This window comes from Orcinus orca, chromosome 1 (genome assembly GCF_937001465.1).
Source record: "Orcinus orca chromosome 1, mOrcOrc1.1, whole genome shotgun sequence".
NCBI lineage: Eukaryota > Metazoa > Chordata > Mammalia > Artiodactyla > Delphinidae > Orcinus > Orcinus orca.
This window is the reverse complement of record NC_064559.1, coordinates 156,563,420-156,587,518: the sequence shown is the minus strand read 5'-3', so window position 1 is coordinate 156,587,518 and position 24,099 is coordinate 156,563,420. Positions and strand designations below refer to the sequence as shown.

Sequence of the window (24,099 nt, the reverse complement as noted above, 5' to 3'; positions counted from 1 at the left end):
TTTTCTTCTCTTGTGTTCCCACTGAGAAGTTCCTTTAGCATTTGTTGTAGAGCTGGTTTGGTGGTGCTGAATTCTCTTAGCTTTTGCTTGTCTGTAAAACTTTGGATTTCTCTGTCGAATCTGAATGAGATCCTTGCCAAGTAATCTTTGTTTTAGGTTCTTCCCTTTCATCACTTTAAATATATCATGCCACTCCCTTCTGGCTTGTAGATTTACTGCTGAGAAATCAGCTGTTAAGCTTATGGGAGTTCCCTTTTATATTATTTGTCATTTTTCCCTTGTTGCTTTTTTTTTTAATTAATTAATTTATTTTTGGCTGCATTGGGTCTTTGTTGCGCATGCGGGATTTCTCTAGTTGCGGCGAGCGGGGGCCACTCCTCGCTGCAGTGTGCGGGTTTCTCACTGTGGTGGCTTCTCTTGTTGCAGAGCACTGGCTCTGGATGCGTGGGCTTCTGTATTGTGGCACATGGGCTCAGTAGTTGTGGCTCACGGGCTCTAGAGCGCAGGCTCAGTAGTTGTGGTGCACGGGCTTAGTTGCTCCGCGGCATGTGGGATCTTCCCGTACCAGGGATCAAACCCATGTCCCCTGCATTGGCAGGCAGATCTTAACCACTGTGCCACCAAGGAAGCCCTCCCTTGTTGCTTTTAATAATTTTTCTTTGTCTTTAATTTTTGTCAGTTTGATTACTATGTGTCTTGGCGTGTTTCTACTTGGGTTTATCCTGCCTGGCACTCTCTGCGCTTCCTGGACTTGGGTAGCTATTTCCTTTCCTATGTTAGGGAAGTTTTTGACTATAATCTTTTCAAATATTTTCTTGGGTCCTTTCTCTCTCTCTTCTCCTTTTGGGACCACTATAATGTGAATGTTGGTGCATTTAATATTGTCCCAGAGGTCTTTTAGGCTGTCTTCATTTCTTTTCTTTATTCTGTTCTGCAGCAGTGATTTCCACCATTCTGTCTTCCAGGTCACTTATCCGTTCTTCTGCCTCAGTTATTCTGCTATTGATTCCTTCTAGTGTATTTTTCATTTCAGTTATTGTATTGTTCATCTGTTTGTTCTTTAATTCTTCTACGTGTTTGTTCTTTAATTCGTCTAGGTCGTTGTTAAACATTTCTTGCGTCTTCTCAATCTTTGCCTCCATTCTTCTTCCGACATCCTGGATCATCTTCACTATCGTTATTCTGAATTCTTTTTCCTGGAACGTTGCCTAACTCCACTTCATTTAGTTGTTTTTCTGGGGTTTTATCTTGTTCCGTCATCTGGTACATAGTCCTCTACCTTTTCATTTTGTCTGTCTTTCTGTGAATGTGGTTTTTGTTCCATAGGCTGCAGGATTGTTGTTGTTGCTTCTGCTATCTGCCCTCTGAGGCTATATAAGAGGCTAGTGCAAGCTTCCTGATGGGAAGGACTGGTGGTGGGTAGAGCTGGGTGTTGGTCTGGTGGGCAGAGCTCAGTAAAACTTTAATCTGCTTGTCTGCTGATGGGTGGGGCTGAGTTCCCTCCCTTTGTTTGGCTTGAAGCAAGCCAGCACTGGAGACTACGGCTCTTTGATGGGGTTTATGGCGGACTCCGGGAGGGCTCACACCAAAGAGTATGTCCCAGAACTTCTGCTGCCAGTGTCTTTGTCCCCGCAGTGAGCTGCAGCTGCCCCCCACCTCTTCAGGAGACCCTCCAACACTAGCAGGTGGGTCCGGTTCAGTCTCCTATGGGATCACTGCTCCTTCCCTGAGTCCTGATGCGCACACTACTTTGTGTGTGCCCTCCAAGAGTGGAGTCTCTTTTTCTCTCAGTTCTGTTGAAGTCCTGCAATCAAAACCCGCTGCCTTCAAAGTCTGATTCTTTTGGAATTTCTCCTCCCGTTGCCAGACCCCCAGGTTAAGAAACCTGACGTGGGGCTCAGAACCTTCACTCCAGTGGGTGGACTTGTGTGGTATAATTGTTCTCCAGTTTGTGGGTCACCCACCCAGCGGTCATGGGACTTGATTTTATTGTGGTTGTGCCACTCCTACCGTCTCATTGTGGCTTCTCTTTGTATTTGGATGTGGGGTATCTTTTTTGGTGAGTTCCAGTGTCTTCCTGTCAATAATTGTTCAGCAGTTAGTTGTGATTCTGGTGCTCTCACAAGAGGGAGAGAGCGCACATCCTTCTACTCCGCCATCTTGAACCAATCCCCCTCAATAAAGGCCCCTCTTTTATTGTTGAGGAAACGTAGAATGGGTAAGTAGAAGAACAGTTTGTCAGTGAACACTTGGCAAGAGGAAAGTAGATTTTCTCAGGATGGTTAAAGCCTCTGGCAAGATGGCTTTCTCTTTTAAGTGCTTTGTAAACTGGAAAGGACAGCTGGTATGGGCAGAAAAGTTGTTGGAGACAATGTCTCTGCATTTTTCTGATTCCAGACATTACCCTGGGACAAACTCCTTACCTTTTTGCTTCTCACTATCTTCCAGTTTCTAACTACTAAGCCCAAGGCAGTACTCAAACCAAGCTGTGCCTCTGAAGTAATGTCACTTTTCTCCAAAATCATTTCCCTTCCACGGGACTGACCTCAGGCTGACATGGAAGGCTTCGGCAAACCCTTACATATGGCTTTCTAGACACCTGCTGGGTGATTGGGAATGGAAGGGGAAATGGGAGATTTGACCCCATGGAAAATCATCAATTAAGGAGAGTCTTTCTCATGAGTGCAGTTTTGTACTTCAGTACGGGAGCAAAAACCCAGGCTTCCAGGGTTTGGGTGGTAGGCACTTTCCCCTGAGTGCTTTAACTCAACATAGGGAAAGAGAAGTTCTCAATGACCCTGAATAGATTGCCGGCTACAAAGTAAAGAATGCAGTGTAATTCTGGATCTGCAAGCTCTGCAGTGAGCCAGGGATTAGCAACACAGTTTTGTTTGTTTGTTTTCTGGTATAGTCATTTAATGGAATGTTACACAGCACTTGAAATGAATTAACTAGAGTTTTCTGTATCACTATCAATATATCTCAAAAACAGTGTTGAGGGAAAAAACAAATTATAGAAGCATGTATGATGCCATCTATACAAAATGTAATCATGTGCAAGACAATTTTTTTATACATTTATATTATAAAAGGATAGAAGTATGTATGGGAATTATAAATAAATTAAGAATAGTTACCTCTTTAGAGGATAGGAGTGGAATAGAATTGAGAGGGGATGACAGGAGTCTTCAACTGTATATATAATATTGTATTTCTAAGTCTTGGTGGTACATACATGGGTGTGTGATATAGTTTTGTTTTTAATTTTTAAAATTGAAGTATGATTGACTTACAATATTGTATTAATTTCAGGTGTACAACATAGTAATGATCACCATAAGTCTAGCTACCATCTGTCACTATACAAAGTACAGTGTTATTGACTATATTCCCTATGCTGTATACTACATCCCCATGACTTATCTTCTAACCTGAAATTTGTACCTCTTAATCCCCTTCACCTGTTTTCCCCACTTCACACGCCCCTCTCCTCTGGCAACCCTCAGAGCAACACAGTTTTTAATAAGTGTACTTTCCATCTATGAGGAGAAATGGGAGGAGCTAGAAAAGTAAACTCACAAGTAATTAAACGTTGTGTTGAGACAATAATATGCTCAGTGTACAGTTTTGAAAAAGGGAAGGGAACCGAGCAGGGATCCTGAAAGGTGCTGGTGGTGAGAATTTGTACTTACACAGTCAGGGGAACCTGGATTCCCACGAACCCCTTTATCTTTCAGTCCTGTTGAAAATTAAGAAAAAGCAATAGAAGAGGCGCAGCACCATAAGGTGGAGGGCTTCTCAGCTAGAATAAGAGATAAGTGGCCCATAATCCAACCTTCTCCAAAGAGCTGTGTGAAGCAGGCAAGTCCTGTCCCTTCTGAGCCTCTTTCCGTAAAGGTAAAATGAAGCGCTTGGACCAGATAGTATTTAACGTCTCTTGCAGATTGTATCCAGCAAGAGAACTCTCTGTTCCTGTAAGAAAAATACGAAATGGCCCTTTGAAGTCTAAATTGGCCTTGGTTACCTACAGACCTTGAGGCCCCAAGGATAAAAATAATAGCTATTTATTTAAAGGTTCATGAAAGCCTCAGACTCAAAACAGCTTATTGGTTTTTGTCTCTATAGATACACCAGGGTGTAACGAAGAAAACGCTAGTGCTCGAAAAGTGCTCAAGTTGGTATTAAGCAAGGCAAGGCCAGACAAACAGGATCTTTGGGGCCTCTTCTCTGGTGTCCCCATCCCTACCTCCGCCATAGCCTCAGTTACGTAAACGCAGACAGGCACACAAACGCACGCTAGGGTTGGAGAATGTAATGCCAGAGTAAGAGGGTATTCCTTCCTCCTCTACCGACTGTAACTTTCCGAGTCCTCTCTCCATCTTCTCCACCCTCACGCAGAGATTCCTTCCGCGCCGTGCTGGACGCGTCCTGGTGGGCTGTGGGGGAGCGTCTGGGCCCGCGTACCTAGCGGTTCGGCGCAGCCAGGGTCCCAGCCACAGATGGAAGAGAGGAGCGTGGGGCCAGTTCCGGGATTATGCATATGCTCAGGACCTAGCAGGAGAGCTAGTGGAGCAAAGTCGCGGCTACGGAGAGAAAGAGGATTTGCGTGGCAAGCCTATCAGCGCGATCGGGGTAGGGGCGGGGTTCTGCGGGGCGGGGTGGGGCTCTGAGTGGCGGGGGCGGGCTCGGACCGGCAGGGGCGGGGCTCTGGGTGGCTGGGCAGGGGGGTGGGAGGCGGAGATCGGGACCCTCAGGGGCGGGGCTCTGAGTGGCTGGGCCTGGGGGACAGTCGATCGAGACCGGCAGGGGCGGGTTCAGAGTGGCGGGGGTGGAGACCAGCAGGGGCGGGGCTCTGGGTGGCTGAGCCGTGGGGACGATCTATAGGAACTGGCAGGGGAGGGGTTCTGAGCGGCGGGGACGGGGGAGATCTGGCTCGGCAGGGGCGGAGCTCTGCGTGGCGGGGCGGGCTCGGCACCCTAGGTACGGCCATGGACCGGGCCTGGGCGGGGGCAGGGGCCGTGGCAAGAAGCCGGAAGCAGCCGCGGCCCCAGCTCGGGAGACATGGCGGGCGTTAAAGGTACATCCGAGGTCCCCGGCTCGCTGGTCCTGCCGTGGGATCGCCGCCTCGGCTCTGGGATGAGGCTGGAGCTGCGCCTTCAGCGCGTGGGTGGGGAACGGCCTCCCTCAGACCTGCCACCCGTCCCTCCTTTCCCGGTGGGAAGCAGCTCGCCTGCTTCCTTTGCCCCTTGGGGTACGGGTGGAGACGTGTTTTGGGGAACCTCAACCCTTTTTCTGCAAGGATACTGGCCTTCACGTTTCGCCCGGAGTGTCCGGGTCGCTGCAGGCGGAGCCCTCGCCGGGAGCAGTCCCTCCCTGGGAGACCCCGGCTAGCCCCGGGGGCATCACCTCCCTGGTTCCTTCCCAGTTCCTGGGAGCGTCCCCCCACCCCCTCCTCTGCCGAGTTTTAAACTGGGCTTTCACTTCCTGACATGTCCACCCTAATGCCTCTCCTCCCTTTTCCTGCCGCTTCGCCGAGTTTCCCGATTCTTTCAGAGGAACCATTGTCTCGGCATTGGGGCACTTAAATCTGTTGTTCCCGATGATTTTTGCAACTAGGCAGAGTTGGCTGCAGGCGGGTGTCAGCGGAAAGCGCCCTGAAATGCTGTATTTGTCTTAATTGTGGAGAGTAGATTAGGTGGAATTTTATCGCTGCTTTCATCAGCCTTTATTCATTTATGGACAGACAAGAAGGTAGTGTTTGTGCAGGACTTTTTTAAAAATTCGGGTGTAGTTGATTTACAATATCGTGTTAGTTTCAGGTCTACAGCACAGCTATTCATATATATATATATATATAAATGTATATGTATATATATGTATATTATGTATTCTTCAGATTCTCTTCCCTTATAGGTTATTACAAAATATTAAATATAGTTCCCTGTGCTATACAGTAGGTCTTTGTGCAGTACGTGTTTTTGCATGGGGCAGTTGATTTAAAAAGGGGTACCAAGAACACCAGTTCCCTCATCTATTTGTCTTCAGAGGAATGGGGAATGGCAGTTCTAGGAGAGGCTATTGGAAGGCTTCCTGTTGGTTTGGTAGGACACCCTTAGATTTCTCATCTTTTGAATAGAGTAGCATAACTCTTTCCACGTGGGAGTTCCTATCCTTGATATTTGTACGCAAAGATCTTCCCTCTCCAGTTAATCAACATGTGCTGTAAACATGCGTATGGGTGTCTTTGTACACATGTGTGTGTTCACTATGAAATTTAGCTGAGTGTGAAACTGTTAGTAGCAGACACATTTTAAAATTATTTCTGGCTGACTTTTATATTCGGCATTAATTTAGTAAACATGATTTACTTGGATAGTGTCCATTGTGAAATATATCCATTTGAAGCCAATGCAGAAAGCAGATGACAAGTATCAGCACTACACTGTGTTTAGTCATGCCCGGAAACTATCACATAATAATGTTTATGTGTGAATGTGTTAGAAATTGTGATACAGTAACAAGGAAGATAGGCTATGAAATGGAAAAGGACTAAGGAAAGGAAGCTTTTTGCAGATTATTCAACTTTTAAAGAGGGACTACTGTATGCCTGAGGCTTGGAATGAAAAGATAAATGAGAAGTTGTTGTTTGACAGAGCTGGAAATAATTGTTACTGTTTAAATGTCTAAGGTGTGCTCAGATACAATGGGAGCACAAAGATGGCGTTGTAGGTTGAATGTGTCCCCCAAATAAATATGTTCAAGCTCTAACTCCCCAGTATCTGTGAATTTGACCTTATTTGGAAATAGGGTCTTTGCAGATGTAATCAAGTTAGGATGATATTGGATTAGTTGGACTCTAACCCAAGGACTAGTGTCCTTATAAGAAAAGGGAAATTTGGACATGGAGACATATAGGAAGAATACCATATGAAGACAGAGGCAGAAATTGGAACGATGCAACTGCAAGCCAGGGAGGACCAGAGATTGCAGGAGTTGGCAAGGAAGAGGCAAGGAAGGAGTCTTCCTTTAGAGCCTTCAGAGGGAGCAGGTGTCAAGCCCCTAGAACTGTGAGAGAATAAATTCCTGTTCTTCTAAGCCACCCAGTTTGTGGTACATTATTAATAGCAGCCCTAGGAAATTAATACAGATGGGATTATTGAACCCTGCTCCAGGGAGGAAGGGGACCACTTTCGCAAAAGAGGCAATTCTTGACCTGAATCTAAAAAGATCAGTAAGGCTTCACCTGGCAAAGGATGGAGTGAGGGCAGAGTTTATTCCAAGGGGAGAGAACATGTGACGCACGGCAGAGGTGCACCTCCAGTGCTAGAACAATGGCAGAGGTGTGCCTCCAGTGCTAGAACAACTCATAGGCTGTGAAAGCAACTGTGAAGGGGTGACACCAGCTTTATGTGTTTGAGACATCATTGTCTGCTGTGTGGAGGATGGATTGGCAGAGTCATGAGATGAAGGCAGGCATGAGATGATAAGGGTCTTCACGGGGACAGTAGCTGGGGGCACAAGAGAAGAGGTGGTTGTCTTGGTCCTTTAGGACTGCTAGGACAAAAATACCATAACCTGGGTGGCTTAAACAACATTTATTTCTTAGTTCTAGAGGCTGGAATCTCCAAAATCAGGGTGCCAGCAGATTTGTTGTCTGGTGAAGACTTGCTTCCTGGTTCCTAGTCAGCCATCTTTTTGCTGTGTCCTCACATGGCAGAGGGGGAAAGGAAGCTCTATGGAGCCCCTTTTATAAGGGTACTAATCCCATTCACGAGGGCTCCACCTTCATGACCTTATCACCTCCTAACACCATCTCATTGGACTTTAGGATTTAATATATGAATTTGGGGGGAGGGACACAATCATTCAGTCTTTTTTTTTTTAATTTTATTTATTTATTTAGTTTTGGCTGAGTTGGGTCTTTGTTGCTGTGTGTGATCTTTCTCTAGTTGCGGTGAGCGGGGGCTACTCTTTGTTACGGTGCGTGGGCTTCTCGTTGCGGTGGCTTCTCTTGTTGCAGAGCACCGGCTCTAGGCCCGCGGGCTTCAGTAGCTGTGGCTCGCGGGCTCTAGAGTGCAGGCTAAGTAGTTGTGGTGAACGGGCTTAGTTGTTCTGTGGCATGTGGGATCTTCCTGGCCCAGGGCTCGAACTCATGTCCCCTGCATTGGCGGGTGGATTCTTAACCACTGCAGCACCAGGGAAGCCCAATCACTCAGTCTTTAGCAGTGTGTTTGAGTGAGGTCTGGGAGACTGAGTCACCTTGACTTACTGATTTTCTAGAAAACGGAGTGTAGGGTTGGTGTCGGTCTTTGAAGATAGAGCCTTCAAAGGGAAGAAGTGTGTGTTTGGGAGGAGAAGGTGGGGTTGTTTCAGTTTTACACATGTTGAAGTTGAGGTCCTTGTTAGCTACCCACAGAAGTCCAGATTGGAGTTGGAGGTGCAGGCCAAGCTCTTAGAACCTGCTCTGGGCTGCAGCCTCAGATGTAGCTGTGTCCTTGTGGTACCAGGGAGCTTTGGGTTGAATGCAATGTCCCAGCAAGAGTGTAAAGTGACAAGAGAGATGAAATTCTATTCCTGGTTAGCTCCAAGTTTAAGAGATGGCCGAGGATGCAATTCCTGAAAAAGAAAAAGGGGGGTAAAGAGCATCCACTGGCGATATAGTTGTGACCTCTGAGTGACTGGTGTCCCAGAACAGAAGGAAGAGATCTATGATTCCTAGCTTTGAATGGTCTCCCGGAGGACAGAGTAGTGCAGGTGACCAGGCACAGGCAGGGGACAAAGCCAATGAGGAAAAGTTCATCTGTAATGAAACAATACGGGACAAGTTACTTTTGTACATTTTTTTTTTTCCAAAAGTGACATGTGCTAAATGGAAAAATACATAAAACTGACAGTGCTTCCTTGTCCCCTACCATCTGTATACTCCCAGATGTTTTAAAATCACCTTGGTATCTTCCTATAAAAGTCTCCCCAAATTGCCTTTAAAGTAAAAGGAAGCAATCAAAATGTTAATTAGTTTAGTCAGTGACTAATTTTGAGTATTATGGGGTTTTTTCAGAGGAATATTTGGATAATTCAGTGTCCTGTGCTTTTGATTGCTACCTTTATCAAAGCACATCCAAGCACTTTACATAGATTATCTCATTTGATTCCCATAAACTCCCTAATAAGGTGGCACCATGATTCGCATTTTACAGGTGAAAAATCAGATTTAAAGAGGTTCGTTCACCTTCTACCCAAGGTCACACAACCAGTCAGTGATGGAGTTAAGATTTGAACCCATGTTGGTGACTCAGAGCTCAAGATTTTTTAACAACTCACATTCCGTCTCCCACTCAGCAGTGGACAAAACAAGCATGTTCCTGCCTCCTCAAAGATTAGTGTAACAGATGCAGGGAATAAATATTCAGGGGACACTAATTGGGAAGCACCAATCTTCAAATACTTGAAGCACTGTGGTTTGGAGGGCACAATGATCAAAGGGTATATATTGCTAGGAGGCAGTTTGGGGTTTAATTTAAGGAAAAAGGGTTTTCAGCATTTAAAGACTATCAGAATGAAATGACCTTCCTCAGTGGTAGTGAGTTTCCCTTCAGTGGAGTTGTATCGACTGGCTGGCTGGCTCTTGGGACAAATATAGAGGGAATTCATATGTTAGATAGGGGTTGAGTACTGGAAAGGCTTGAGCTCTTTCGCCACCTGATGATTTAAAAATGATGCACATAGGTGGTCATTTGCTAGTCAAATGTAACACCAATGAAATAAGTAAATCACTGCATTCTTTTTTTATTAAAACATTTAAAATCGAGATATAATTCATGTGACATAAAATTAACCTTTTTAAAGTGTAAAATTCTGTGGGTTTTAGTATATTCACGAGGTTGTGCAACCATTACTACTTTCTAATTCCAGGACATTTTATCAACCCAAAAAGAGTCCCTCCCCATTCCTCTCCCCCCGCCCCCAGTCTCTGACAACCACGGGGACCTATAACTCTCGGTTTTATTTTTCACAGCTCTTGTGGCATTATCCTTCAGTGGGGCTATTGGGCTGACTTTTCTTATGCTGGGATGTGCCTTAGAGGATTATGGGTAAGTTATCATTTCCAAAAGAACTATTTTTTGTGTGTCTTTGTCACTGTTAGTATGGGTATTAGGGAGTTTGGTCAGTTTAGCACCAAGCTCTAACCGATGAGTTAATGAAGTCCAAATTATGAACCCAGTCCCTTCCTGGGTCACTTGTATTTGTGCAGACCAAAGCTCTGTTTAAAATTGATGTATTCATTTAATGAGCATTTATTGAAAACCTCCTCTGGACCAGCTGGTGACACAAGAATGAAGAGACACAGTCCTGTCCTCAAGGAGTTTACAGTTCTAGTTATGAGTGAGAGGTAAACAGTCCAGTCAGTAAGCTGACAGCTCTAGTAGAGAGTGTACAAAGTACAGTGAGAGCTTTGAGAAGGTAAATCTGAGTTTCCCTGGGAGAGTCAGGGAGGGCTGCATGGAAGAGGTTGTCTTTAAGCTGAGACTTGGTGGATAAATAAGCTTATCAGGCTTGATGAGTCAGGGGAGGGCATTCAGGCAGAGGGAGTGTTTAAGGAACAGAAAGGCTGGTGTGGCTACAGATTGAGCGAATGAAGGGAAGATGACACAGAATGAATGGAAGAAATTGGCCAAATCATGTGAGGCTTTGTAGGCCAGGGCAAGGAATCTGGGTCTTATTCCAAGCAAGCGAAAGTTTCCACCTGCGTGCATTCAAAAGATCTCTACTGAATTAGCATGTGCAAGGCACTGTGCTATGTTCTACAGGGAAAGCAAAGATGACTGAGTTAAGATTCTGTCCCTAAAGAAATGACAGCTCAATAATACAGAAAACAATAAAGATTCTAGATTTTACATTGTGTAGTTGTTTCTTAACACAATATAAGTTATCTACAGATTAATGGACTAGTAATTTTTAATGATCGCTACTTCTTAACTGTTCCTGGTAGAAATCATCTCATGTATTAATAGTGACAAATGAAAGTAATCGTTGACCTAGACATTTAAAGTAATATTAACTTTGAAACAGCAATATATCTTTAATTATGATGTAACTGTAACTTTTCCTTTTGGGTTTCTTCTGGGTGCAACCAACAGTGTTTACTGGCCCTTGTTTGTCCTGATATTCCATGCCATCTCTCCCATCCCCTATTTCATTGCCAAACGAGCAACATATGACTCCGATGCAACAAGTAGTGCCTGTCGGGAACTGGCTTATTTTTTCACTACCGGAATTGTTGTTTCTGCCTTTGGATTTCCTGTTATTCTTGCTCGTGTGGCCGTGGTAAGTTTTGTTGTCTATTGTTTTGCCCAGTTATTGCTGAGTTTACTCCACAGGCCTGCGTCTGGAACCACAAATTTCATTTCCCCTGCTCTGACTTAAGCCTCAAGGCCAGGCATATTTTTAGTTTCTCTATTCCCCCACTTTAGAGCCACCTGTCAGTATCTTGCCCATGTTTGCAGAATGCTTTCTTTGTTTCTCTTACAACTTTTAGCCAGACCAAGTGATTTCTTGCTTTTTCTACTGTAAGCTATTTTCTAGAATTGTTCTGAAATCCTTACCTTTTATTGTAGGGCCATCCAGAGACTACTATAGCAATACTCTGCTAGTTCCAAAGTCAACATCAAAAGGGGTCCTGATCACCTAATTCCAATGTGTGTGAGTGTGTGAGTGTGTGTGTGTGTGTGTGTGTGTGTGTGTGTGTGTGGTTCGGGGGGTTGTTCCCCACACCACTGAGGAGCAAGTCTTACACACCAGCTGGGTGTCCTACAGTTGTGCTCAATTCTGACTCTGTCTACCTAGAGTAACAGCAGATTCCACTGGTTCAGGGCTCAGTCCCGCAAGACTGCCTCCCTCTTCAGACGCCAGTCACAGGTCCAGCTTGTTACGTGTGCTTCTGACTGACTGGCTATAAATCAGGGATTCCCATGGCCCCCTCCTTGGGTTCGATTAATTTGTTAGAACTCAGGGAACCCATTTACTCCCTGGATTCCCAGTTTGTTGTAAAAGGATATAACTGAGAAGCAGCCAGATGGTAGAGATGCATAGGGCAAGGTGTGGGGAAAGACCATGGAGCTCCCATGACCTCTCTGAGGGTACCACTTTCCCCAGAGCAGCAAATCATCAACCTGGAAGTTCTCCGAATCCTATCCTTTTGAGTTTTTATGAAGACTTCGTTACACAGGCATGATGGATCAAACCATTGGCTATTGGAGATTGAGTCAACCTCCAGCCCCCTAGCCCCCTGTCCCTGGAGGTTGGGGGTGGGACTGAAAGTTCTAACTGTCTAGTCACATGGTTGTCTCCTCCTGCAACCAGCTTCCATCCTTAGGTGCTTTCCAAAGTTACCTCATTCACATAAAAAAAGTCACCTTTACCACTCTCATCACTTAGGAAATTCCAAGGTTTTAGAAGCTCTGTGCAAGAAATGGGGACAAAGACCAAATTCTTATTATAAATCACAACATACCAAATTCTTCTCCTGCAAATGGCATCATAGACACAATCCTCAACACAATAGGCATATATTGAGGGACAACTGTACAGCTACTAGACGATACAGTGAATAAGATGACATCTTCATATTGTTGAAGAAAAAAACTAATCAATCATCGACCTAAAAAAGAAATGGAAAATTTTATTTGAGCCGACCTGAGGATTATAACCCAGGAGACGACTGTTCCACATGTTAGAGATCAAAGCACAGTTACATAAGTTTTAGAGACAAATGGTTATATATCAAATGACATACTATTGACAGTTTATGCAATCCAGATTGGCATGTATAAAGTAAGTAGTGGGTCATGGGTAATCGTGGTCCCTTACAGGATTAAGAAGGAAGGTTATCTCCTAAGCAGTTGTGACCCTTTATGAGATTAAAAAGGAAAATTATCTCCGAAGGAAGTCTGGTTAATGCAAATGCACAGTACACACTGAAGGGGAGGGAGGAGGCCCAAACAGGCAGAGAAAAATTTTGTTTAATTTTTTCTTGTCTTGACGTAAAATATGCACTTTATTTCATCGATATCAAATATAAAATTTTTCTTTTTGTCTCTGAAATACACATTATGGGTATAATTTATTCAGTTCTTTGACATTCACTGTCTTTCATACTATTTGCTTTTATTTCCCCCAATTACATACTGTTTCAACTTCATGAAACTCTTACTTGGGGCATTGAATATCAGATCTGCACAAGTGTTATTTATTCATGCAGTAAACATCTTTGGAGCATATGCTATTTATAGGACACCAAGAATAAGAACCAGATACTGTCTCTGTTCTCAAAGAGCACAGAAACTTGCCTGATGGGCAAGTGTACTATAAATATACCAAGCGTGGTCATTAAAACATGATCAGAATGCCATAGGAGCACCGAGAAGAGAGAAATTACAACTGGCATTTGATGTGGCCTCTAAGGATAAATAATGTTTTGTGTAAAGTAGGGAAGGCTATTGTATGGAATGGCATCCAAGTGCAAAAATGCAGTATGTGGAATAAAGAGCAGTCCAATATGATGGAGCAAAAAGGGAGTGGTTGAGATTGAGGATAGAAAGGCTGGGGAAGCCTGACTGGGAAGGGTCTGGAATGCCAGGCCTGTTTGAACTCTGTCTAGATAACAGAAGCGTGGAAGTCTTTTGTTTTTTGTTTTTTTAAAATTTATTTTTGGCTGTGTTGGGTCTTCGTTGCTGCACGTAGGCTTTTCTCTAGTTGCGGCCAGCAGGGGCCACTCTTCATTGCAGTGCATGGGCTTCTCATTGCAGTGGCTTCTCTTGTTGCAGAGCACGGGCTCTAGGAGCGCGGGCTTCAGTAGTTGCAGCCCGTGGGCTCAGTAGTTGCGGCGCATGGGCTTCAGTAGTTGTGGTGCACAGGCTCAGTTGCTCCGCGGCATGTGGTATCTTCCTGGACCAGGGATCGAACCCGTCCCTGCGTTGGCAGGCAAGATTCTTAACCACTGCGGCGTCAGGGAAGTCTGCATGGAAGGTTTTAGATGTCATATTTTCATTATCTTATTCTTCTTGTGCCTTAGACTAGTACTTCTTAAATTTTGCCCTAAAGATTTCTATTTTTACCTTTCAAATACTGCATCACGTTTTATGAGGAAACTTTCATTGATGTTTTCTATTTGTTAAATTAAAACAAAAAAATGCCCACTAGAGGGTACTCTCATCCCCAACTGTGCCTCTGGAAAACTATCTGCCCTGCTGGAAAGCTCTTTTTATTTGCATGCAGAGTATTATTTAAAACCTTTTCTTGCCTAGAAAAGAAACAAATCAGTCCGTAACTCTCCAATTCCTGTTTTCATGAAAGAAGGCAATACATACAGAACTTTGAGTACCCAATCTTGTAATTGGACCCTTTGTAATCTTGCTTCATGTATTTTACTTAAGGCAGTCATTGTCTACTGAAAACAAGTATAGAATTATGTCTAATGGGGAAAACGTTAAGGATGATACCAGACTTAATTAATAAGCATCACGAAGTAATTAGACTAATTACTGAACAGTTCACTCTCTCCTGTCTATTAGATTATTAAGCCTTTTACCAGTTTTATGTAATATTTCATTGGATGTTTCTAAAGCAGGAAATAACAGATTTGCAAAGAATACAGTATAAAGAAAGTAAAGATTTAATCCTCTTTTTTTGTGTTTCAGATCAAGTGGGGAGCCTGTGGCCTGGTGCTGGCAGGCAATGCAGTGATTTTCCTTACAATTCAAGGTTTTTTCCTTGTATTTGGAAGAGGAGATGATTTTAGCTGGGAGCAGTGGTAGCACGTGCTCTATTCTGACTAAATGCATTTAATTTCTTAGAATTCATACTGTATGTATATGTGTGCACATGTGGCCTTTTACTATGAAATTTAATATACTGTTTCTTTATACCTTTGTAATCATGTTCACTTTAAGGAGGACTACATGGGGAAAAGGTTAGTTTTATTCCCAGCCAGTAGACCTCTCCATTTACTCAAGTTGAATTATGTTATTTGTTTAGCTTTTCATAGAGTCATGGTGCTCTCAGAAAATATGTTAACTCAGTCTTGTAGACAGTTGCTCACTCAGTGTGCTGCATCTCCACCTTTGGCCCGGGGATGTGCTTGAGTGGGCACGTAGCACTGGGGCTGTCTCAGCTCTGCCCAGGACTTCCAAGATATACCTATGGCCCAGAGAGACAGAGGCGGCTCCCTCTTTATGTTGCAGACTCTTGCTTCTCCAAGTGTGGTCCATAGACCAAGAGCATCAGCATCTCGAAGCGTGGTCCATAGGAGCTTATTACAAATGCAGCGTCTGGGGCCCCATCCTCAACCTGATACATTCTGATGAGACCCCAAGTGAATCGCAGGCACGTTAAAGTCTGAGAAGCGCTGTCATGAAGGAAGAAGCATTGCCTTCCCCTTGACTGAACCCCTTAGCCTCTCTGGGCGTTAGCTGCTTGTAAAAACTGTTTCCCCTGCCCCTCGTGTTGAGGCCTCCTTCAGCCTGTCCTTGGAATTCATGAAATGTCCAAACCTATACTTTATAGGCTGTTCCTCACATTTGTGAAGTGTTCTCAGTAGGCAACAGCTATGGCTTCACATTGTCTGAAAGGCAGTGGCTGCCTTCACAGTGCTGGGGGGACAGATCCCTCACTGGGAGGCAGGGGAGGGAGGCTGGGCTGGAACCGGCCCCTGCTTTAGCAAGATGGGGAAGAATGGATAAGTAACGCTGTTTCATTTCCCTTCATAATCTGACATTTCTCCCCAGTTCCTTCCCTGTGCTGCTGCCCACCCACCTTCATCAGCCCCGCCAAACACACGCACTCCCAGCAGTTCTGATTTGCCCTATCTTCTTCATGGCTCGGCTTCTCCTTTCTATAGAGACATGGAGCCAAGTAAGCAAGCAGAGGGTGAGCTGCTTAATTTTATTTACATGTGATGTACTTGTCTTTCATGTCCTGTAGGACTTTTAAAATATATATATATATATGTATATATGTGTATATATATATATATATATATATATAAAAAACACTTTATGCCACTTTTAAATGAATCATTGAGAATTCATGTCATGCTGAGTCCTGTAATCACAGGTTTTCTAGCTCAACTTTTTGTCCAAGGCCTATCGAGAAAGGGAAATATGGGAACTAGGACCACGTGATTAGAATGTAAGCAGTGATTTTAAAGCATTGTTAATGTGTGGTAACAGACATACATTCAAAACACTGAAAGCTTGAAGTTTGTAACCCCTTCATATTCTGGAATGATCCTGGGAGCAGAAGACAAGAGTGATACCTAAAAGGATAATATGCAAAGTGATATTTCAGCCTTATGCATGATTTTATGTTTTCAGTGTACTATGTACGTATAGAACTGTTAAAGTTATTTCCAACATTTATATTAGAAAAATTATATAGACACTTTATAATTTTAACCAGCATTTTTAATAACACTTACACTTACTGTATTGTAATAAATTTTACTTTTAACAGAAAAGAAAAGCTTAATTTTAAAAGTTTTTATTCTGATGTCACCTTGCTTAAAAGGTAACAAAAATATGAAAATTTCTTTGTGTTCTGAAATGTGCAGTTGTGAGCAATAATCTGTCCTGCATTAGAATAATAGCAGGAAGTTGTAAGATACCATTTTCGATGTGTAGTTGGCTTGTAATAGCTTCTCTTTTCCTAAGATGTAGATACTGTTTAATTTATACTATCTTTTGCAAAAGTGCCCTTGTTGCTTATACACATTTTTTTTTATACACATTTTAAATAACCAAGGTAGCCTTAATGTGTAGCCCTAAAGCATTGCCTCTTGATTGTATTTCCAGAATGCTATAAAGCACTTGCATATAGAATATTTGTAGTTATTCCCTACTAATGGAATGGTTTATCGAAATGATAGATTATTGGATTTGCCATATGTATGAAACAGAGACATTTATTCTGCAGCACTTAGTATCATTTAAGTAATAAATGGCAGTAGGGAGTATTGCTGTATATGAATGTACGGTACAAAAGTTTCACAAATGTTGGGCTTTTTTTGTGTGTGTGGTACGCGGGCCTCTCTCTGTTGTGGCCTCTCCCGTTGCGGAGCACAGGCTCCGGACGCACAGGCTCAGCGGCCATGGCTCACGGGCCCAGCCGCTCCGCGGGTGTGGGATCTTCCCGGACCAGCGCACGAACCCGCGTCCCGTGCATCGGCAGGCGGACTCTCAACCACTGCGCCACTAGGGAAGCCCAATGTTGGGCATTTTTTAATTCCTTATAAAAGGTTCATTTGTTTTCTCTACACCATGGAATATATTTTGGAGATTCAAAGCACATTGATTACATTCTAAAACTGAGAATGCACATAAAGAATTGCCCAGAAGTGAGTAATCTTATGAAGAGATTCTCTATCATGTTCCAAACAACTGGCTTATACTTTGAAACACTTTTCCCACAGAAACAATATCATGCTACCATGGGTTACGAGGCCAAGCCTTCTGAGGAAGGCTAAACCCTAACATAGCTGTCCTTTAATACTCAAGGAACTTGCCTGAGTTTTGGATCGTGGCAACAGGGTAGTGTCAACAGTCTGAACGAAGGAAAATGTATATTTCCACCTCCTTTCCTAAGAACAAGGTCTTTCTTGCTTCAATTTTTGCAGCCCTCTCTATCCCCTAATGCCCTTGGGGTCCATTAAACCTGTGATGTTTGCTGGCCTCCTCTCCTGACTCAGAGGCTTCCTTTTAGTCTGCCCCACCTCCCGGGGTTCTTCATATTCCCAAATCACCCGCCTTTCTACTGCTACCAATCAGTTTTCTTAGTAGAGCTGATATCTTGTGATGTTTAAAGAGAAAGCAGTTGGTTCATACTCTTTCCCAGAAAGAATGACTGTGATCATCTTCCCCACATCTGGAACACATCCATACCTGCCTCGTGCAGTTACCACGCAGGGCTGCAGCTGCATTTTTTTTTTTTTAACGGTGTGCGGGCCTCTCACTGTTGTGACCTCTCCCGTTGCGGAGCACAGGCTCCGGACGCGCAGGCTCAGCGGCCATGGCTCACGGGCCCAGCCACTCCGCGGCATGTGGGATCTTCCCGGACCGGGGCACAAACCCGCGTCGCCTGCATCGGCAGGCGGACTCTCAACCACTGAGCCACCAGGGAAGCCCTGCAGCTGCATTTTTACAAGGGCATGCCTTGGAACCCATTTGCAGAAATGGCAATGTTCCACAGTAAAGTGAAAAAAGCATTCCAGCAGTTTATAGAAGGACAGTAATATTTTCGGCCAGGAGCAAGCCTATCACACTTCATCCGTTCCTCACGGTGAGTTCTCAGCTGGTTCTACATTTCATAGTTGTTTTTTTCCTCCACTTATGAACCCACAGATTTTTCTTACAGTCCTCAGGAAGTCTGTACCTCTGAGGTATCTTCTTGGTGAAGACTCTTCTAGGGAGTGAAATGTTTCATGAAGTTAATAGCATTCCTTAGGCTCTCAGAGAAATGCTTAGGAGATGTCACAAAAATGTGCCTTTTTGAAGTTTGCAAAATTCAGGTTTTGCACCATAATTTAACCAAAATATTTATGAGGATGCTAGCATTTTCCAAGTATAGTAATTAGTTCACAACTGGGAAATATTATTCCTGTAGATGAATATAAGTTCTGCATTTAAATGTCCTTTTTGCCATTCTGCCTCATGAAGTACCTTATATGCAAAAATCTCAGTGTATAATAACTCATGAGTTACAATCTGCTTTCATGTGGCCATGTTCCTGGAGTAGAGCAGTGACATGTGACCCCAAACACTGTGCAAGGTCCCCAAGATTGCTTTAGAATGCAATTATGTACATATGATGGGGATGATTTTCTTTCTTTCTTTTTTTTTTCCTTCCTCCAGCTAGGCCACCAGAGGGTGATTTCCTTTAAAATCAAGCTTGTCATTTATACTTGAACAAAGACTTTTATGTACATTATTAAACTAAAACTTTTATATTTTACTTTAGGATGCATTATATTTGGAAAGGAGACCAGCAGATTTCTTTCCCCGGTGTTTTTGTTTAGATAATCTTAATTAAACTTGGAGAATTTGTCTAGTTTTGAGCCCATATTTATTGTGGTTGATAGAAGTAGTCCAAGAATGTGTGTAACCGGGAGGAATCGAGTCCCTAGTTACAGCTTTGCTAACATCCCAGGGTTGAAGGTGGTTGTGTGGGACATGGTTAATCAAGAATTTGCTGTTTTGGAAAAGAGAGAAAAAGTCAACACTTTTAAAAAGTGCTGTACATATTCTGAAGAGTCATTTTGTACACTACAGTGAAGAATGCACACATGTAAAGTACTGCTTAAGGAGTAACGTGTCCCCCTTATACACAGAGCATTTGGGGAAGATCTGATGTTTCACAGGTGGATTGAGGCAGTTAGTTAGATTATAAAGAAAGTGAGCTAGATATTTCATTGTATTACCCAACTAAGCGTAAAGTTAAATTCTTAGTAGAAATTTGGTTATACCAACATCACTGTAAAATGCCCATAAGAAAAAATAGTTCCCAAGGAAGCTTCTCTGGTCCAAGGGCTTGTATATAAGAATTTTCATTTAGAAAAAGCATGCTGGATGCATCGAGAGACCTTGTCTGGGGCTGAGAATGGATGTGTCTGGAGAAATCATGTACCTGTTATTTAAACATAGCATCTTCTGTCTTGAGATTTTTTTTAAAAAATACTTGCCTATCTTTTTGGTCAGCTAAATGTAAATAAAAAGGTATTATCTGTTATCCAGTAATCATACCTGGCAAGTTATTTTCTTCTTTTCTTCCTACAATGCCTCTTAAAAATTTCCATTTAGGTTATCAGTCAAGTTTCATCCTCCTTTGTTTTTGCTGAAGTAGGAAACAAATGTCTGTTTTTAAAAAAAGAAATAAAGGTGCAAAGAATTAAAATGTCCAGCCTTTCCCCACATTTTTTAAAAGTTTAACTTTGTAGAAAATGAATTTCAGATCATTCCCGTGTAGTCACCAGGCATAGTGCAAAATTAATAGACCATTTTGAAACAAGGATTCATCTTCAATACTGGGCATATAGGCAAAGTGGTCTTAATCTTGAGATTACTCACTTGGCAAAGAACACAACTGAAGACATGGCACATAGTAGCTCTTCACTGTTGACTTATCTCTTTATCAAAACTGGATAATTTTTTAAAATATTTATTTATTTTATTTTGGCTGCGCCGGGCCTTAGTTGAGACACACAGGATCTTTTTAGTTGTGGCATGTGGTCTTCTTAGTTGCGGCATGCATGTGGGATCTATTTCCCCGAGCTGGGATTGAACCTGAGCCCCCCTGCCTTGGGAGCGTGGAGTCTTATCCACTGGACCACCAGGGAAGTCCTGAAATTGGATATTTATAGCTGTTTCTCACACTTCCAAATTATTAAATATTATTAAATCAAAAGTTGCTCATTCATTTTTTTGTCTTCAGAATAATTAAACAATAAAACCATCAATTCAATCTTAGCTAGATAATTATTTCATTTAATAATTTAAAGCATAAATGCATATCCATGCTTCTGCCTTCATGTCCTGTGCAGTTGAGAAACAAATCTTATCACCATATTCTGTAAAGTTTCATGATTCTTACAGCCCTGCCTCCCAAAACTGTATGCTTGTTCCTCTGACAAATCCAGAATTCTCCAGCGCTTCTAACCATCACTCCTGCAGCCTCACCATTTGCGGTTCCTTGGCGATGCTCTTGCTGCTGATGGAATTGAGTCAAATGAAATTTAAATGTAGGTTTTAATTGGATGATTGATTTACTCAAGGTACCACACTTAGTATTTGCCATGGGGTCTTACAGTGGTACCTAAGCTGATGCTCTATAGCCCACGTCCCCACAGTGTGCTATGGAGCACCTCTGTAATCTACCCACTTTGCCTGCGCATGTCTCTCATGTCATGGAGGTTTCCTGTCACTCTGAGAGCGCCTAAAGGCTCTGAAACAGAGGGTCCCCACCAAACACTGGCATCAACATTTATCTCCTCTTTTTCTGCAGCTTGTCAATAAGGGGAAGTTGAAGGTTGTGGGGCAGATACACAGGCTGTTTGAAGATGGGACTTTTTGGACCCATCTTTGAGGGATGAATGTGAGGTGTCACATAAAACATATTTATGAGCGCTAATTAGTGGCATAAGTCGCTACAGGATTAATACCCTTCCCACAAACCTAAGTTGAAGTTTAGTTAATAGAAGATTATAACACACATATATGTAAAACATACATCAAAGAGTCAACTTTTCATTTATTCAACAAAAACCTTTCCTACTCTGTATCTACACTCACTGACTTGCTTATGCTTCCTCATGGCTTTACCTTTTCTAGGCAGCTGACTCACACATGTTAATCTCCAGCCCGGACTTCTCTAAATCCCAGAATTGTATATCTGACTGCCAACATCATCTCTCCACTTGGATGCCTAATAGGTATCTCAAACTTAGCATGTCCAAAATCAAAACTCCTGACACTTCCTATTATTCCCGGTTCTCCAGAACAAAAGACCTGGAGTGTTTTAGAACATCTCATTACTGCACATCCCCCAGGCACTCCATCAGGAAATCGTGTTGCTTCTAGCTTCAAATGTATCTGGAATGAAAACACTTCTCATACGTTTGCTGCTGCTAGTGGTTCAAGACAGTATGGTCTTACTTGGGTTATTGCACTAACCTCCTAACTGGTTCCCTGCTTTTGCCCTTTTCCCGCTTAAGGCTAGTTTCAACAGAGCAGCATGAGTGAGCCTGTAAAATGTAAATCAGATCATGTCACCCCTCTGCTCCGCTGACGTCTCATCCCACTTCAATAGTAAAATGACAACCCAGTTGAAAAATAGACACAGATTCTGAATAGGCATTTCTCCAAAGATGTGCAAATGGCCAATAAGCACGTGAAAAGATGCTCAACATCATTAGACATCAGGGAAATGGAAATCCAAACCAGTATGGGCTTCACATCCACTAGGATAGCTAGAATCAAAAAGACAGACAATACCAAGTGTTAGCAAGGGTAGGATAAAGTCAGAGCCCTTGTAAATTGCTGGTGGGGATATAAAATGGTGTAGCCACTATAGAAAATTTTGGAAGTTCTTCAAGATGTTAAACATTGAGTTACCATACAACCCAGCAAATCCATTCCTAGGCACATACCCAAGAGAGATGACAACATATATCACACAAAAACTTGAATACAAATGTTCATAGCAGCATTATTCATAATAGCCCAAATTGGAAAGTAGAAACAATCCAAATGTCTATCAACTGATGAATGGATAATGTGGTCTATCCATACAATGGAATATTTTTCAACCATAAAAAGAGATGAAGTGTCGATAAATGCTACAACATGTATGAACCTTGAAAACATCATGTTAAGTGGGGAAAAAAACAGTCACAAAACCCCATATATTATATAATTCTATTTATATGAAATGTCCAGAATAAACAGAAATAGAGTGTAGACATGTAGTTGCCAGGGACTGAGGGAAGGGGTAATGAAGAATGACTGCTCATGGGTATGGGTTTCTTTTTGTGGTGATGAAAATGATTTGGAATTAGCGTGATGATTGCACAGGTTTTGAATATACTACAAGTCATTGGGCTGTACACTTTAAAAAGGTGAATTGTGTAGTAGGTAAATTTCAACTTAATAAAAAAAAACAAAAAGTCAAACAAACAAACAAAAAGAGGAAACAACTTGAATGTCTATCAACTGAAAAGTGTGGTTCAAACTTACCTTAGGTGATAAAAATGTTCTAGATTGATTGTGATAATGTTTGCACAACTCTTTGACTATGCTAAAAACTACTGAACTGCACACTTTAAATGGATGAGTATTATGGTATGTGAATTGCATTTCAATAAATCTGCAAAACATAATGAATGAGTGAATGAACTCTTTGAACTACAAAAAAAGTAAAAGTGTATCAATTATTCCCAGGCTTACCTTTAGGAATACCTTTAGAAATCCAGCCAATACCAAAATAATTCAAATTTTGAGCTTTAATTTACCAGTACTGTCATTTTGCTAGATTTAATAATATTTATTATATCAGGTTTTTAAAATTTGAAATTTTGGGGGGAAACACTTCTTTTTTAAGGAGAACCCCCAAATTGTGTGTCAGGATCCATAAAATGTAGGACAGTCCCTGGCCAGAGCAGTGATCAAAACAGACAAAAATACTTGCCATGTAGAACTCGTATTTCAGTGGGAAAAGAAAAATAAAAACTAGACAAGAAAATAAAATACATGATATGACAGGTGCCATGGGGGAAAATATAGAAGGGAAGGGGAATAAGTAGTATGTGGGTCCTTGCAATTTTAGAATGGGTGGCATAGGCTTCACTGTGAAAAAAAGCATTTGAGTTCAGACCCAAAAGAGATGAGAAGACAGAGCTGTGTGGATGTGAGGCACAAGTCAATCTTTGTGCACATCCTTAATTAGCTCTTTTAAGATGCTTTTCTAGAAGAGCAAAGTTGGATAGAAGAGTGAACACATTTTTCATGGTGCCAAATCATCTTCCTGCTCAGCAGTTCTTGAGAATACTCTTTCCCCGCCGAAAAAACATGTTTTCATATTTTAAAAGAATTGCTAATTTGTTCAGGAAAAAAACCACTCTAACCTCATGGTTATTTTTAATTGAATGCATGTTTGAAAGCTGGTGATATTGAATTCTTTTTCATACCTTTTCCTAAAACCATTCGCTCTCTTTTATGAATTGCCTACATACCTTTTAGGACATTTATCTTTTTTATTGATTTGTAAGAGTTCTTTACATATTAAGATTATAAACACTTCCTTTTATTTTACAAATATATGTATTTTAATCAGATAATATCAGATAACAGACTAGCAAAAGGTAGTAATATGATTTTCCTACCTGCAGAATTTTCTGAGTTTTGTGTAGCAAATATATTAATTTTTCCTAAAAATCTGAATTTGTATGTATTCTTAGAAATGTCTTCTCTACTCTAAGAGAAGCAAAATATTTTCTCCTAGATCTGTTATAGATTCGTTGACAGAACATATATCTTTCATTCACTTAGAATTTACTTG

General features: G+C 42.2%; 1 protein-coding gene across 2 annotated transcripts; it reads left to right on the top strand.

Moving 5' to 3' along the window:
- Positions 1 to 4,933: 4,933 nt before the first annotated feature.
- LEPROT (leptin receptor overlapping transcript) lies at positions 4,934 to 19,784 on the top strand. Of its 2 annotated transcripts, none has more exons than XM_004281626.4 (4): positions 4,934 to 5,077; positions 10,016 to 10,091; positions 11,139 to 11,325; positions 14,697 to 19,784. In XM_004281626.4, the coding sequence occupies exons 1-4, from the start codon at positions 5,062 to 5,064 to the stop codon at positions 14,811 to 14,813; spliced, it is 396 nt and encodes a 131-aa protein (XP_004281674.1). In that variant the 5' UTR covers positions 4,934 to 5,061; the 3' UTR covers positions 14,814 to 19,784. The 2 variants fall into 2 exon arrangements, with proteins under 2 accessions (XP_004281674.1, XP_049554397.1); XM_049698440.1 differs by having other exon boundaries at positions 5,047 to 5,167.
- Positions 19,785 to 24,099: the final 4,315 nt, after the last annotated feature.

What these genes read in the sequence shown, in the direction of transcription:
- LEPROT (XM_049698440.1), top strand. Translation starts at nt 5,062, where the DNA reads ATGGCGGGCGTTAAAGGTACATCCGAGGTCCCCGGCTCGCTGGTCCTG. An exon ending in TGTGCCTTAGAGGATTATGG is followed by an intron (nt 10,092 to 11,138) that starts GTAAGTTATCAT and finishes TGCAACCAACAG; the next exon opens with TGTTTACTGGCCCTTGTTTG. An exon ending in TTCTTGCTCGTGTGGCCGTG is followed by an intron (nt 11,326 to 14,696) that starts GTAAGTTTTGTT and finishes TTTGTGTTTCAG; the next exon opens with ATCAAGTGGGGAGCCTGTGG.